A 17624-nucleotide genomic window follows, 5' to 3' on the forward strand; every position below is an offset into this window, starting at 1 on the left:
TTTGTTGAGAGCTCTGAGATCCAAAATCGGTCGCAAATCCCCCGTCTTTTTGGGAACTAGAAAATAACGGGAGTAGAATCCCGAGTTCCTTTGGGAGAGAGGAACTTCCTCCACAGCTCGCAGGAGAAGAAGAGCCCGAGCTTCTTGAAGAAGAAGAGGAAGATGCGACTGATTTGAAAGACACTCTCTTGGATGGCGATCTGGAGGCACCTGAAGGAGTCGAAGAGAGTATCCCTCTCTGATAATGGTAAGTACCCAGAGATCTGATGTTATGAGCTCCCATTGATGATAAAATTTGGACAGGCGACCCCCTATGGGGAGGGGAGAATTTGGAAACAGAGAAATTGGAATGCTCAAGTGGAGATTGTCAAAAAGACTGAGCAGGCTTAGTGTTAGCAGGGGTCTGTGACTTTTGTTGTCGTTGTTGTGGAGGAGGCCGACGAGCAGGAGGTCTAGAAAAAGCAGGAGTTGTTTTCTGTGGATAGCGACGTGGAGTTTGTTTGAAACCTCTAGTTGGTGCAGGTTTAGGTTTTGGACGGATGAGGGAAGCAAAAGAGCGCTCATGTTCTGAAAGACGCTTTGTAGCTGCTTCAATGGAGTCATCGAATAATTCATTTCCTTGACAAGGAAGATTAGCCAATCTATCCTGAAGGTTTGGATCCATGTCCACTATCCGTAACCATGCTAATCTACGCATGGCTACTGCAAAAGCCGAGACTCTAGACGAGAGTTCAAAGGCATCATAGGAAGCTTGCAGCATGAATAGTCTCAATTGAGAAAGAGTCTTAAGGATATTTTTAAATTCCGATAGACGATTGGTGGAGACATCCGGGTAAAAGGAAGACAAAATCTTTAAAAAATGATTGAAATAGGACGTAAAAATGTAATTATAATTTAGAACTCTATTTGCCATCATAGAATTCTGGTATAAACGTCGACCAAATTTATCCATGGTACGGCCTTCCCTACCAGGAGGAACTGAAGCATAAATTTTGGAGGGATGTGCTTTCTTCAATGAAGACTCTACCACTAGAGATTGATGAGAAAGTTGAGACTTTTCATATCCTTTAGATGGAACCGTTCTGTAACGAGATTCCAATTTAGAGGGGATGGCAGTGATAGAATAAGGAGTCTCCATGTTGCGAGTGAAGGTCTGCTGTAGAACAGGAGTCATAGGCAATCTGAGTGACTCTTTAGGAGGATGGGGAAGCTCCATATCCGCCAAGTACTCAGGAGTATATTTAGAGTCTGAATGAAGGTCTAGCTTGAGAGCTTGGCCCATGTCAAAAATAAATTTGGCAAAAGAAACTGATTTTGGGTCAGATGATTCTTCAGGAGAGCCACTGCGAGATTTATGTTGTACTGAGTAGGATGGAGAATTTTCTCTAGAGTATGTAGAAATGTCTGATTCCATACGCACAGTAGGAGAAGAAGTTGTACTGTGAAGTGGAGTAAGAGAATGTTTCCTCTTTAGACTCCTGGATGGAGAAGTACCTGGTGTACGTGGTAGAGAATGAGTCGAGGCGTGTGGAGAACTGTCTCGACGGACTGGCTTCGATGGGGTTCTGGATCGAGAAGGGCTTCGAGTGGAGGCTCGATGTCGAGAACCCTGCTTCGCCTTCGAAGAACGAGACAAAGAAGCCTCGGTATCCATCGTCGAAGACTCTCTCCGAAGCTTGGAGGCTACATGTCTGGAATGCTTCGACCGATGCTTCGGAGGAGGTGAGCCCGGAGACGACTCCGATGAAGAAATGTTTTTCGGTGTCCGGGATCGGCTTCGAGAGACTGGAAGCTCCGGCTGAGTAACAGGCTGGTCAGCCCGAGGCAAGGTCGAGGACGGGACCAGTTGAGCTACCAAAGAAGTAATTTGAGTAGTGAGGATAGATTTTAACATGTCCTCCAGCATCGGCACCGAGACAGAAGGTTCTGACCTCGTAGGTGCAGCAGTACGCTCCGAAGAGGGCGACCTCGAAGGTGAGTATTCCCTTATCTTGGAGGTACGCTTTGAAAGTGGGCGCGCCGAGGACTCTGGTGGCTTCTTGGATACGGCACCTGAAAGGGAACTCGGAGACTTACCCCCCGTAGAAGGCTTCGTGGAAGACGTCGTCTTCGAGGCAACCGAAGTAGAAGAGGTCGAGGCCTTCGAGACCGAAACTCCAGCCGGAGTCTGGGTCGAGGCCTTCGAGACCACAGGTGTCGAGGTCGTCGGAGTCGAGGCCTTCGAGACCGGTGCAGCCGCCACGGTCGAGGCCGGCTCCGAAGATTGCTCCATACCAAAAAGTTGAAAAAATTGAGCACAACGCCGCCGAAAAGCTCGTGGAGTAAGAGTAAAGCAGCGATGACAATCTTCTGGGGAATGAGAGGAACCCAGGCACTGTAAACAACGGCAGTGGGGATCGGTGACCGAAATCACCCGATTACACTGTCGGCAACGTTTAAACCCGGTAAGAGGCCGGGACATGGAAAAATAAAAGTCCGTGTCGAACGAAGGAGCCTAGGCCTAGGCCCAAAGCTCGACGGCCGAACTGAAAGGAAAAAAAGAAGAAACTTTTTTTTTTTTTTTTTTTTACACTAAAAAGAAAAGATAAAATTAAAATGAACACAGCGACCGACTATAAATGAAAAGAAACAGCCGCGGTGATGAGAAGGCAATGCTGCAGAGAAAGAAAACGTGTCTTCTTGTCTCCGCGGAAATAAACGAACTGAGGATCCTCTCAGGAGATGCGCCCCCTAGTTCGGGCGGGAAGGCACGCGCGCAGGCGCGGTGCAGCACTCGAAAGTTCGAGATCTTCAAGCAAGTTTGCTTTCGAGGCTGTCCGCTGCGGGGCTCCGTCGGTGACGTCACCCATATGTGGGAATATGCTGCCTGCTTGTCCTGGGATAAAGGCAGTATATCAAGAATCAAACATTGTCAAGTTCAAAATATCAATAAAGAAATTGAAAAAAAAAAAAAAAAAAAAGAATCAAACACATAAACCTAAAACTGAAATATAAGCATAGACTGTAACATACCTGTCAGTAACAGACATAAAACGGACCAGTAAAGTGTTAAAGAACACCATCAGCTCCTTTCGAAGATATTGCCTAATAGCCATCTGTGCATCATCGCATTCATTTTGCACTTGGGATTCTGACTGTACCATCAAGTCTAATAACGGATTTGGATTCTAGAGTATAAAAATATGTAACATTGAACTATATATGCAAAACAGGCTATTGGTACAACAGACTAACCAATTGAGGCTTTAGCTGTGGAAGAAAATGTAATGACCAAAACTGAGGACAATGTTCAAAAAAAGTTGTGCTCCTAAACTGAGGTATCTACCGTATATGCTCAAATATAGGATGACATTTTTGGGCCAAAAAAATGGCCCAAAAATGGGGGTCATCACCCAGTGACTATCCCTTCCCGGACTTGTTGCAGGCCTCTGCTGGCCTGCCATATGACCTGGTAGGCTGGGACAGGAGGGATCCCTTCCGTTTCCAATCCCAGCCGATTCTAACAATTTCCCCCCCATGTTCCTTTTTTCATCTTTTATCGAATCCCTGGTGGTCCAGGTTGTATGGGCAGGAGTGAGCTTTCTGCACTCCTGCCCTGTGCTGAGCCCCTCCTTCCCTGAATGGCTGTCTCAGATCTCGTGGCCAGGGTATGCAGGAGCAAGCTTTTCGAGCTCCTGCCCAACCCTGTACCGCTCTCTGGCTCATGCAGGGGAGCTCAGAACAGTTTACATGAACTTATTCAGATACACAAGCATTTTTTCCCTGTCTGTCCCGATGGGCTCACAATCTATCTGATGTACCTGGGGCAATGGGGGGATTAAGTGACTTGCCCAGGACACAAGGAGCAGTGTGGATTTGAACCCACAACCTTAGGGTGCGCCACACTCGTCCCTATCCCCTGTCACTCTCTCTTAGCTGTCTATATGTTCCAACTCCACTTAAACCTAAGGTATGCATCCAATTGAGTTGACAATTTTATGTGACATACTATGGTATACTATCTACTGTTGAATATTTTTACTGCTGTAATTCTCTATTACCTATATTTGACTTATATTTGCACCTAGGGTGAATTTCTTGAAAAAAAATGGTAAATAATTCTTAAAATGTTTTACTCTTACTTCCAGGTATAATAAAATAAAATTATCATAACATCTAAATCTAGATAACTGATGCTCAGTGGTCAGCAAGCACAGAGTACCACAGAATAGAATTATCTAGGCTCTTTTCATTCTTCACTACTGTCTGCCATATAGAATGATTACTCTTACAAAGAAAGCATGTAAAAGGAATATTAAGTTCATAATAAATACAGTATACCAACTATACTCAGCATCTAGATTTATAGAGCCACAAATGAAGTACTGACCTCAGGGTTCACCTCAATCTGTACCATCTATTGAATTAATAAATCTTAGAGTTGAAGTGTCTCTACAGTAAATTAAGTCATTCCCTGGCATTATAGGAATATTCTATATAAAACTGCCAGATCATGTTTGATCACACCGGTAAGCCAAAGCATTTTTCCCATTATTATTGTGAAACTGGCTTAGCTGAAAAACAAAAAAATTCTTCAAACAAAATGAATCACTGCTGCTGAATATTATTAGTTATTGGTAAAGAACATATCTACGTTCTCTTTATATAACTTGACTGCAATAAATAATAGGTGCAAAATAAATTAAAATGTGTCAACTGAAGCAATGACATCACTCACAATGCCAATTTATGGCCTCTGGAAGGAAGGCTTTCCCCAAGTCGCTGTTGAAGAGAAGCCCAAGGTACTCCAATTGTTGAGATGGAGCCAATCAGCTCTTGGACAGATTGACCACTCATCCCAGCGACTGCAGGAACTCCACAATCCAAGACGTATCCCGGGAGCTCTCCTGAAAAGACTTTGCTCGGATCAACCAGTCATCCAGATAGGGATGAACCAGAATGCCCTCCTTGCGCAAACCCGCCACCACGACCACCATAATTTTGGTGAATGTCCGAAGGGCCATGGCCAGACCAAAGGGAAGCGCACACAACTGATAGTGCCTTCCCAAGATCGGAAAGCAAAGGAACCGCTGATGGGAGGTCTGAATTGGAACATTCAGGTAGGCCTCCGTCAAATCGAGAGAAGTCAGGAATTACCCCAGCTGAACCCCCAGAATGACAGATCTCAGGGTCTCTATATGAAAAAGACAGAACCCAGAGTGCCCTGTTGACTCCCTCAGATCCAAGATGGGCTGAAAGGACCCCTCTTTCTTGTGTACCATGAAGTAAATGAAATTCCTGCCAGTGCGAAATTCCTGAGGAGGCACGGGTACTACAGCTTTGAGGTGGAGTAACTGCTGTAGGGTCTGACAAAAAGCCCGCCTCTTCCAGGTGGCCTAACAAGGAGAAGAGAGGAAATGATCTGACAAGGACTGGGCAAACTCCAGAGCATATCTGTCCTGAATCACCTCCAGGACCCATTGATCCGTAGTGATTATGGCACACCCCTGGTAAAACTCCCGTAACCAGCCACCCACCAACACCATGGGAAGGGCCCATAAGGAGTCTCTGCACTGGACGGGTGGCAGAGGGGCCACTGGAGCAGTCCCGCCCTCCCCTGCGGGCCCCACAAAAGGACTGCATGCACTGAAAGAAACCCGGGAAGACCTGGTGGAAAGAAAAGTCGCCCTTCAATCGCCCCCAAGCAACACCCCCCTGCACAAGCAGGCGAGCCCAGTCCTCAGGAAGATGGAGCACCTTAAGAGTCATTTAAGCTCTGAACCAACTTATCCAGATCCTTGCCAAACAAGAAAGACCCCCGAAAGGGAAATTTTGTAAGCTTAGCCTTAGACACCACATCCTCCAACCAACCCCGGAACCACAGGGTATGATGAGCGGCAACACCGAGAGCCATGGACTTGGTAGAAGCCCGCAGATCATACATGGCATCCGAGAGATAGGAAGCGCCCATCTCAATCTTAGCAATCTCCTGATCCATCAAGGACCAGTCATTAGACTCCTAGTCAAGAACACGCTCGGACCACCGAAAACAAGCCCAAGCTACCAGACCGTCACACATCGCTGCCTGGACTGCCAGGGCAGCCATATCAAAATTCTGCTAAAGAAGAGACTCTATCCTATGATCTTCAGAGTACCGCAAAGCCGAGCCGCCCTCAACTGGCATCGTATGCTGACAAACGATGGCTTAGACCACCACAGGCGACTTCAAGGTACCCCTATCCCCTCCGGGATGGGATACAGGTAAGCCATAGACCATGCAAAACGAAAAAGCGAATCCGGCACCTTCCATTGCGCAAGCACAATATCCCGAATATCCTGATGCATAGGAAAAGAGCAGGAGGCTGAGCGGATCCCCTGAAGTGGGGAGTCCACCACAAGCGCATCACAGGGGTTCTTTTATATCCTTCTCGAAATGCAAAACCGACAAAACCAGAAGAATAGTTAAGCTCTGAAAACACACTGCCAGAGGTTGTGCTAAGAGTGGATAGTGTAGCTGGTTTTAAGAAAGGTTTGGGCAATTTTCTGGAGGAAAAGTCCATAGTCTGTTATTGAGAAAGACATGGGGGAAGCCATTGCTTACCCTGGATTGATAGCAAAGAATATTGCTACTCCTTGAGTTTTGGCCAGGTACTAGTAACCTGGATTGGCCACCGTGAGAACGGGCTACTGGGCTTGATGGACCATTGGTCTGACCAAGTAAGGCTATTCTTATGTTCTTAAGCTGCTGGAGCTCTTCCAGCTAAAAAATATGCATCACCGATGCATCCTCACCAGCTGGCAGCTCCATAAAACACCCACCAGTGGCATCCATCTCCCCAAGAGGATCTTGGGGGTCCACCAAGGGGTCCAAGTTCTTATCAGGTGAAAACACCTCCCCAAACAAAAAATAATTGTCCCATGAGACCCTCAGCAACTTGAACAAAGCTGGGGGAGGGGAAGGGGAGACTGAGTCAGAACCGGTGCTGGGGGAGGGGTCGAATGGGGGAGAACGCACAAGACAAAAGACCCCCCCAAAAAAAACTCGAGACCCCTGGGTAAGAAACAAGACCCTCTTCTTAGACCAGCGCCTAGATCCATGGTGCCTTGCGTTGCTTAGTGACGTCAAAGTCTGAAAAATCCTGGCCTATATTTCCGGTATCTAGGGTCCGTTAGAGCTGTGATTCTGGACGCGGCGCTTGTTGGTGACTGACGCACGGCAGACGCCCATTTTGTAGGTGCCTGCCATGGCAGTCGCCACTTACAGAATTCAGACCTTAGTGTCTATATTCATCGTTGGCTGTTTTGGTCATTTTTTTTTTTTAAAGAGATGCAATTTAGTATAACAATATGAGCTGAAGTTTCTTTTTTTTTTTTGTACATTTCCAGTTTTAGTTAATTGATGTCTTATAAAAGTTTGGTGATAATAATATACGATACTTTTGGCTTAACGATGGTGATGTTCATTAATAGATACTCTATGCAACAAAGCTGACAGCTCTATAGAAATCATCTATAGTGTCTCTATGGCAATTAATTGTTATTTGTAGCTAAAGCATGTGAAAACAAAGTTTTTGAAGCTAAAAGGTTTATGCTGTTTAAGGATTTTAATACTTGGTTTCCGTGACATGGCTTTGGATTGCAGATGTACATTATATAATACCTTTTTCTAATATAAAAGTTGATTTAAAAGATATGGTATATTGTGACTCTGTAGAAACACATTGACCAAGTACTATTGTAACACTTTTAGGGCTCCTTTTACTAAGGTGCGCTAGGGCTTTGACGCGCGGAATAGCGCGCGTTACATTGCCGCTTAGCGCCAGCATTGAGCTGGCATGAGTTCTAGAAGCGTAGCACGTGGTAATTTCCTGCATGCGCTAAAAACGCTAGTGCACCTTAGTAAAAGGAGCCCTTAATGTTTAGATTTAGTAGCTATTGCTGACATTTTATTTACTTAATTAGTTTTCTATCCCATTCTCCCCAAAGCGCTCCGAACAGGTTACAGGTTAAACATACATAATATACAGTTAACAGGTTACAATTTGCCATAATTAAGTTTTTTGATACAAGTTGTTAGCCTAACTCGACTCATACTAGGAATCTAAGGCCAATATACATAATATAATAATAATAATAATAATAACTTTATTCTTATATCCCGCCTGTAATCTTGCGACTTCTAGGCGGTTTACAATAAACTAAACTGTAAATACAATCACGAGAAGTTTTACATACAGCGAATTAGAGAGTATAGCAGTGTATATCTCGTACAACTACTTAAAGAGTATAGCATTGTACATCTGATAACATTGGTAATGTTAACGTCAGTTTGTGTGTTGCAAGGCCCGGAAGCGCCAAGTTGTTTACACAGAAGTAGAAATATTCCGTAAGTTCGTATAGTGTTCATGTTTAGTGATTGGGGGTTTGGGGTTAACAGTTGCAAGTTCAGGTGTGTGGTGATGTTACGAGGGGGGTTGATGTTCCGGTTCGTTACCTAGGTATTTCAAGAATAGGTAAGTTTTTAGGTGTTTTCTGAATTCTTCATAGTTGTTTGTGTGCGCAATTAGTTTTTCTAGGTCTTTACCCCATATGGCAGCTTGATATGATAGCAGTTGTTGATGGTGTCTCTTATATTTGCACCCTCTAGCCGGTGGGGAGATAAATTTCATGTGTGTTTTTCTTTCATGTCTATTGGTTGGGAATGAGAAGAGGTCTGTAATGTATTTTGGGGCTAGACCATTTAGTACCTTGAAGCAGAGACATCCTAGCTTGAACTTCGTGCGCGCCTCCATCGGTAGCCAGTGTAGGAGTCGGTAGGAAGGGGTTATGTGATCGGACTTCTTCAGCCCGAAGATCATCCTGACTGCTGCATTTTGTATCAGTTGTAGTCTTTGCATTTGCTTCTGGGGGATTGTCAGATGGGTGATATTGCAGTAGTCCAGGTGATTTAGTATTAGGGATTGTACTAGAATTCTAAAAGCTGAAGTGTGGAAGTATGCCTTAATGGACTTAAGTTTCCAGAGAGTGAGAAACCATCTTTTGATTAAGGAGTTTATGTGGTCCTTCATGGTTAGTCCTTGGTCTAGTATTACTCCTAGAATCTTCATCGTTGGTTGAATGGGGTAGTTTAGATTCAACCAACGATGAAGATTCTAGGAGTAATATACAGTAATATACAGTTTATAGGTTACAATTTCCCATAGTGACAGTGCAAGGGTTCAATATAAGTTTTTATCCTAACGTGACACATACTAATGATCTAGTACCAATATACAGTAAAACCTTGGACTGCAAGTAACTTGGTTTGCAAATGTTTTGCAAGACAAGCGAAACACTTGATTAAATTTTAACTTGATATACAAGCAATGTCTTGCACTACAAGTACATACAGTATAAACACATCACAACTGAGCCAATGGTTCTTCTCTCTCTGACGCTGCAGGAGTGTAGGGACTGTTCTAAATGAGCAAGATCTTGCAATATAAGTACATATAGTATTTTGTATTAAAGTTTTTGGGTTTTGGAACGAATCGTCCGAGTTTCCATTATTTCCTAAGGGGAAATTCGCTTGATATAGGAGTGCTTTGAATTACAAGCACAAATTATGCTCGCAAACCAAGATTTTGTTGTACATTTCTTTGTAATCCACTGGCTGTGGGCAGGGGAGTTAGGTGACGAAGTATGTTTTTATTGCTTTCCTAAAGTTGAGGAGTCCTTCAAGGGATCTGATCTGTGGGGGGCAGTTGATTCCAGAGCTTAACTATTCTTCAGGTATGAAGTGGGAGTGGAACATCGTTTGGCGGGTTTGCAATTGAAGGGCACAACCAAGGGGTGTTTTGAAGAGTATTTCATTCTGGGAGCGGATGGACCTGTTCAGCACGTATGGAGAAAGCTTGGTCGTCATGTATTTTCTAATGGTATTTTGAAGACTTATATTAGCATAACACACTTAATTAAGTTACTGCAGTTTATATACCGCAGGACCGTGAAGTTCTATGCGGTTTACAATGATTAGAAATGTTACAGATTAGGAATGTTACAGATTAAATGGAAGAAACAAAGTACAGACTTAGTTATTGATAGTTCTAACGATCATTTGTTGAGGACTGAGATTATATAGGTTGATTTCCTAAGTATTTCAGGAACAGATGTGTTTTTAGGCGTTTCCTGAATTCCCCATAGGTAGTGGGCACAAGCAATTGTTCAAGGTCTTTACCCCATAGTGCGAGAAGATGTTGGTGATGACTTTTAAATTTACAACCTCTGACCGGTGGAGAGACAAAGTTCAAATGTGAGCTTCGTTTGTGTCTGTTGGTTGTGAAAGAGAAAAGGTCTGTTATGTATTTAGGGGCTTGACCGTAAAGTACCTTGAAGCAGAATGAGATGTAAAGTATGCAAATGCATGCAAAGCACCTCATAATTATCTAAATCGAACAACAGCTTGTAGTGAACACTGTTAAGCTGTGTTTTTTCAGGAAAAATAAATGGAGCATATCTGTATTCTTTGGTAAGGAAACAAAATATCTTTTCTTACAGTAGAATACTGCAGCCAGAACACCTTTAAAAGCTAAAGTTTGATTTCTGCCTAAACTACACACTTACGTGTTTAAGAAGCAGCTCTAAAATCCATTTCAGATCTTCTGTATCTGAGCTTTTCTCCTTTTCCCTCAGCAGCTTGTTTAGAAAACTTATTACATCTGCTAGCAGCTTCTCATCCTCTTTGCAAGCAGGAAGTACAAACAAGAATCTGTGGTAAAAAGACAGATTAAACAGCACTTTTAATGTCACATCCAAAACATATTATGCAGCTCAAATCAATAACCATTTAGCATCTGAAATATGTGGGTATAAATACAGATAAAGAGATACAGAGATCAAGTTCCAGTTTCATTAAAATTTGTTTAACCGCCTAATCAGACTTCAAGGTAGATATGGGCAGTCTATAAAACTTCTGATAAACACTTTCACAAAAAAGATATACACTTCTCCCTCTGGATTCGCGCGGGGATAGGGGCAGAGCCGGACCGCGAATGGTGAAAAACCGCGAATATCCGGCTCTGACCCACCCCCGCCTCCCTCCCGCCTTCCCGGCCTTACCTGGTGGTCTAGTGGGCTTTCGGGGCAGGAGCGATCTTCCTACGCTCCTGCCCCGTGCAGATCGCCGTTAGGAAATGGCCGCTGTGAGTTCCCGTAGTCTCTCGAGACTACAGCTATTTCCTAATGGCGATCTGCACGGGGCAGGAGCGTAGGAAGATCGCTCCTGCCCCGAAAGCCCGCTAGACCACCAGGTAAGGCCGGGATGCCGGGGGGAAGACTTAAGGATAGGTTTTTTTTTCTTTTTTTCCCCCTCCCCAAAAAATCGCGAATTTGTGAAATCGCGATTACTGAAACCGCGAATGGGGAGGGGGAAGTGTAAGGTGTCTGGTGGATACCCACAGTACCGTTCAGGCTTAATCACAGTATGCAGTTTAAAAAACAGAGGAAAAAGCCTCAGACTGAGGCCCTCCCACCGCCACAAAAGGTGGTTCATGGTGGTTAGGCGATAACCTCACTGGCAAAAAACCTCTGTATCACTGCAGACAGATAAAAGTTCTATACGGTGCTGTTTGTATGTGCTTAAAGATAGAAGAAAAAAATAGAATAATCTTTCCACTTATCTTCTGTTTGATCGGTACACCAACGGTGGCCAGCGTTTCACAAGTCTGCTGCCTCAGGGTGTAACATGTCCGATCGAACTTTAGATGGGACGCTAAAACGCATCTCCGCATCAAAAGATTCTGTAAACTGCATCCCGATTGTAGGCAGCTGTAGGCATCCTATAGCTGTCTAATCAGCCAATCGAGCGCACGTTTTAAAAAAAAAATGCTCTTCAGGTAGGCCGCCTATATTGAAGGCACCTCTGGGAGCCTAGGGATGCCTGCAAGCCCGCCTAAGGCTAGGCAGTAGCCTTAGGCGAACCTAGGCGGTCCTACGCATCTCACTGGTAGATGACCCATGCACCTAAGGTCCTGCCCATAGGAGGGGCCTTAGGCTCCTGTGGGTTGGGCAGGGGAGGGGTGGGCCTACCCACCGGACGGTGCAAGGACCCGTTGAACACGGAGGAGGGGGTTCTGGGGAGGAGGGGGTTGGGGCGTTTCATTGGGGGGGTCCGGCAGGAGTGATTGGGCACCCTCCTGCCGGCAATCTTTGGGAAAGGGTGGGCGGTCATCGGGCAGGAGGGGTTGGGCTCCCTCCTGCCATGATCGTATGGGGGTGGGGAGACTGGCAGCCTCTATACTTATCGCAGCAGGGAGATCCCTTGCTGCGAGATAAGTATAGCGGCCGCTTCTACAGTAACCTGGTTCTATAACCGGTGTCTGTAATATGAATGTCGGTTACAGAGTGAGGGTTTATTTTGGGTATACCTAGACCCGATTCTGTATAGGATGCCCTTCCCGGGCGTCCTATACAGAATCCGGGCCTTTATATCCATAGTAAGACACGGCTTCCAAAACTGAACACAACACACCAAATAGGGTCTCATCAGTAAGACAAGGTTGGGCAAGTTCCTGCTGAATCAGAATGAACAGAACAAATGCAGGTAGTGCTGGTCTCGGTTAGGGCACTGGTCTTTGACCTGGGGGCCGCCGCATGAGCGGACTGCTGGGCACGATGGACCACTGGTCTGACCCAGCAGCGGCAGTTCTTATGTTCTTATGGTCACTCTTTGTCGCCTGTCGATCAACCAGTTTTCAATCCAGTTCACCACTTTGGGTTCTAAATTCAGCCCTCTCAGCTTATTCACGAGTCTTCTGTGAGGAACTATGTCAAAGGCTTTGCTGAAATCCAAGTAGATTACATCTAGCATATATGCTTTATCCAGTTCCTTGGTCACCTAGCCAAAGAAATCAATCAGATTTGTTTGGCAGGATTTACCTTTGGTGAAACCATGCTGCCTCAGATCCTGCAACCCTTCAGATTCTATCTTTTCTTTCAGCAGTGACTCCCATTATTTTTCCTACCGCTGACATGAAGATTACCGGCCTGAAGTTTCCAGTTTCTTTCCTGTTCCCATTTTTGTAAAGAAGGCCACATCTACTGATCTCCAATCCCGTGGAAGTTTATTTCAAGTTTATTTTTATTTTGATATAGCGCCTATCTAGCAGTCTAGATGGTGTACATAAATATAAATGCTAAAAGCAAGTCAAAAAGGATAAAAGCAAATGAAATAAAGGGCCAAAAAAGATACAGACTTTGTACAAAGACGTGCTACAAGAGGTGGACAGGAGAAACTGGTTACAAGTTTCCTATCAAAAACAAAGGGTGAGACACAGTGGGAGGGGGGAATATGTCTGGCATAAAGTTTGATTAATGGAATCACATGACAAAGGCATCATTACACAAAAATGTTTTAAGATTGGATTTAAAGTTTAATAAGTTGTCCTGCCAGGATCTCTCTGAACTCCCTCAGTATCATGGGATGTATCCCATCTGGTCCCATAGCTTTGTCCACTTTCAGATTTTCTAGTTTATAAGAAATGCTTTCTTCTGTGATTAGTGCAATATCCACACCATTCCCAGATATATCTTCAGCAGCCAATCATGGTCCTTCTCCAGGATTTTCTTCCTTGAACATTGAAGAGTAGTATTTGTTGAGTGCGTTTGGTTTTACCTCACCACTCTCCATATAATCATTTATAGCATCTTTCAGTCTTGCAATTTAATTCCTAGCTTTTCTCTTTTCACCAATATATCTGAAAAGGGCCTTGTCACTTTTTTTTTACATCTTCAGCCATATTTTCTTCCGCCTGGGCTTTTTTCACTAGCCACATTTCCATCAAAGAAGAGAAGAGTTTAATCAGGGAATCTTTTCTGTGATCCTCTTGTTGCATTTTTTTTGTATTTCTTGAATGCAGCCTCTTGCCCTTATTTTTAGAACCATACGAGTTATTTAATTTAATTTAATTCTTATATACCGCTAATAACCGTGAGGTTTCTAAGCGGTTTACAAAAATGAATGCATTAAAAGATACAATAAATAAAAATAAATAAGATAGGTACTTGGAAATTCCCTAACTGTCCCAAAGGCTCACAATCTAACTAAAGTACCTGAAGAGACAATTTATGAAAAATAAAGATAAAATATAAAGACAGAGATAGATATAGAGATAGAAATGAATATTTCACCAAGTAATTAATAAATAAATTTAAAGATAGAATTAAAAATAAATAAGTTAAATAAATAAAAAATAGAGATAAAAAATAAGTATCAAGAGAAATAAAAAATATATATTTAAAGTATTCTCCCCTGCTGGATCGGGGAAGGGGTGTAACTGTGATCAGGTGCCCTGCTGGAAAGGGGCTCCCGATACTGCTGCTGGTCTCGGTGAGCCGTTGGCACCGCTTCTTTGAAGTGTTCTCCCCTGCTGGATCGGGGGAGGGGTGTAACTGTTATCAGGTGCCCTGCTGGAGAGGGGCTCCCGATACTACTGCTGGTCTCGGTGAGCCGTTGGCACCGCTTCTTTTGAAGTGTTCTCCCCTGCTGGATCGGGGGAGGGGTGTAACTGTTATCAGGTGCCCTGCTGGAGAGGGGCTCCAGATACTGCTGCTGGTCTCGGTGAGCCGTTGGCACCGTTTCTTTATGTTATGTCTCTTGTTTTTGTTTACTTTCCTTGTGTAAAGATTCATTCCCATCTTAAGACAAAGTTTTATTTTATTTTTCTTTCCAGCTTATGATTTATCTTTAATCTTATCTATTGTTTTGCCTTTTGTCTTTGTTTTGTTCTATTTCTATCATTTAAATTTCTCCAGAATTCTACTGTTCAACGGCTCCCCCTTCTGCTTCTATTCCTTTCTCTCCTCTCTTCTACCTTCCAAAGTATTTAGATCAATGCTGTCTTGTTAAAATGTTTATTTTATTTTTATTTTTCCTCTAACTCTACTTTTCACTTCTCTAGTACCCTCCAGGTACTTAGTAGATTGTGAGCCTTCGGGACAGTAAGGGAATTTTTCAAGTACCTTTCTTATTTCTAATCTTAATGTATATTTTCTGTAAACCGCTTAGAACCTAACGGATGTAGCGGTATATAAGAAATAAATTACATTACATTACATTACATTAATAGCAGCTATCAGCTTGGACCACCGCTCTTCCACTTCTCCTATGCCTATTAACTAACAAATTCAATCCACAAAGTAGAAAAAGCAGGTACCCCTGGGAGTGGGGTTGGAGGGAAGGGAGAGAGTTGCTAGACCCATGAATGGGGGACTAGAGGGAAGGGAGAGAGGAGCTGGACCTGTAGGGAAGAGGAGAGAGAAGGGAAGGGAAAGAAAGATGCAGAAAGAGGGAGTGAAATATTGAACTTTGTAGCGGGAGGGAGGAAAGAGAGGGTAGGAGACACTGGTGTAAGGGAGTAAGAGAGGGGAGAAGCTAGACAGGAAGATGTATAAAAAGAGGGGACATGGTGGGCATAGATGGGAGCATACGGACAGGGACACAAAGAGGCATGCTGCATGGAGTTGTATATGAACAGAGGGGCAATGCCAGACATGGGAGGGTATATGGACACAGAGGGAAGATGGCTAGACATGGGGAGAATAAAAGAAGGGAGATGCTGGATTTAGGGGGACATGGGGATATAGAGGAGTATTACTAGGCACAGGGGGAGGGGATATGGACATAAAATGGTGATGATGATGAAGGTAGGGAGATGGGCGCAGGGGAAATACTAAAAAGGGAAGAATAGGAGACACAGAGAAGGGAGATGATGAACATGGGAAAACATACATACACACTCTCCTCCAATCAAATTCCAGGAAAAACACACCTTACATTGTGGGGGCTGCAAGTAATTAACTTACTGAAAAAAAATCAGAATGTGAGAAAGAGGCCTGAAATGGCAAAACACACCTGGAAGCACACCAGGCTCAAAGGTTCTCCATACCCTTGTGTAAGCCATTAATGTTGACCTCTTCTTGGCCTAGATCTGTGCAGTAATGATACCTTCTTGATATCCTTCCCTCCTCAGTCTCGACCTTTTAAGAACCAGGCTGGCCATAAAACCAAAGGGTGACAGATCGTCCATCTGAATAGCCTTGGTACAACAGACTCCTCTGAAATGGTAGCCAAAGGGGGTTGTCAATCTGAAGTTGAATTATGTCTGCATACAAAGGCCATCTGCGTCAAACTGGTGTCAAAACAATCAATAGATTTCTGCTGAGATAATTCACCTGCACATTCTTAGTGCCTGCAATGTGCACCATTTAGATCAAAAACAGGTGACTCTCTCCCTACTGGTAGAAGAAGCGCACCTCTATTGCCAAAAGAGCACTCCTCATGCCTCCTTGGCTGTTGACATAGGTTACCACTGTCACATAGGCTACCACTGTCACAATGTTCTCCCCATTCAGAGCATCCAGAGTCACCACTCCCCGCTGTGGAGTCAACAGGGAGATCCCCTATTGGATATTCACCAGCTGAAGTCACCACTGGAGACTAAATTTCACCTGGGCTAAGGAAGTCAGACTAGATAGTTGGTAGAGGTGGAGACCAAAAAGTAAGAAGTGACAGTTGAAGTAGGTGCACATGAAACCATGCCCAAGGGAAAAGGTTCAACGTTGATGCCATGGTGCTCAGAGTCTGGATGCAATCCCACATCCAAGAGGCCTGGAGACAAAGAGACCGGAAATCTGAGTAATAAATGTTTTCCTGAAGTTAAACTGGAAGGCACAACTTTCCCTCAGGTATCAAAGCATAAAATCTGTTTTACTACTTGGGATCTAGCTAGATATTTGGGACCCGGGTTGGCCACTGTTGGAAACAGGATACTGGGCTTGATGGACCTTCGATCTCTCCCAGTACGGTAATTCTTATATTCGAGGCACAAAGAGAAAGAGAGCTAGATGACTCCTGGAAAGGTTGACATCCCAACCCAATAACCAAAGAAGAGTGACCACTCTAGACATTACTTGAACACTCTCCTGCAAGGAAGAGGACCTAATCAGTCAATTGTCCAGATACAGATGAACTTGAATTCTTTCATGCCACAGAAATGCAGCTATCACCAGCATTACTTTGAAAAAGGTTCTGGGGCCTTTGACTTGAACAAATGGTATCTCCATTCTCAGTAAACATTTTCAAAGGAGATATTCATACAGTGGTGAACTAGGAAACATGACCCTAGGTCAGTGTCTCACAAACTTCCAGAAGCCGCAGCACATTAAATCCTGTGCCGTGGCTGGAGGGCATCTGGAAATGTGTGGATGTTGACGCGATGATGCCATCTGCACATGCGCGAAGGCCCACCAGACGGGGTCCTGAGCTACCATTGGGGGGAAAGGGGTACTATGAAAAGAGAGGCACATAGAGCAGGAGAAGCACCGGCAAGGAGGAGAGGTACCGGCGCCAGTTGACTGCCTTCAGAATGTGCCTCTTGCCATAGAGATAAGGAACTCTCCTGGCCTTACCAACACAATCACAGACCGTAATGTTTCCATTTGAAAATGACCGATTTTGAGGGCTTTATTGATGTGTTTGAGATTGAGAACATGCTGGAAAGAACTGCCATTTGGGGGATTACAAAGAATATAGCATATCTCACTTGCCCTCTGTCCAAGCAAGGTATATCCTGCACCACTCATGAATGAATGAGCTCTTGTAATTTGGC

The 17624-nt window shown here is 44.1% G+C and overlaps 1 protein-coding gene across 3 annotated transcripts in view; it reads right to left on the minus strand.

Moving 5' to 3' along the window:
* The window catches only part of RTTN (rotatin), a 385080-nt gene that overhangs the window by 179977 nt on the left and 187479 nt on the right, over window positions 1–17624 (minus strand). For all 3 annotated transcript variants that reach the window (XM_033934249.1, XM_033934250.1, XM_033934251.1), the window contains 2 exons: window positions 10582–10726; window positions 3013–3167 (listed from right to left, as the gene is read on the minus strand). In XM_033934249.1, coding sequence (XP_033790140.1) covers window positions 3013–3167; window positions 10582–10726 — 300 coding nt within the window. The remainder of the gene's footprint in view (window positions 1–3012; window positions 3168–10581; window positions 10727–17624) is intronic.

This window comes from Geotrypetes seraphini, chromosome 2 (assembly GCF_902459505.1).
Source record: "Geotrypetes seraphini chromosome 2, aGeoSer1.1, whole genome shotgun sequence".
NCBI classification, from domain to species: domain Eukaryota; kingdom Metazoa; phylum Chordata; class Amphibia; order Gymnophiona; family Dermophiidae; genus Geotrypetes; species Geotrypetes seraphini.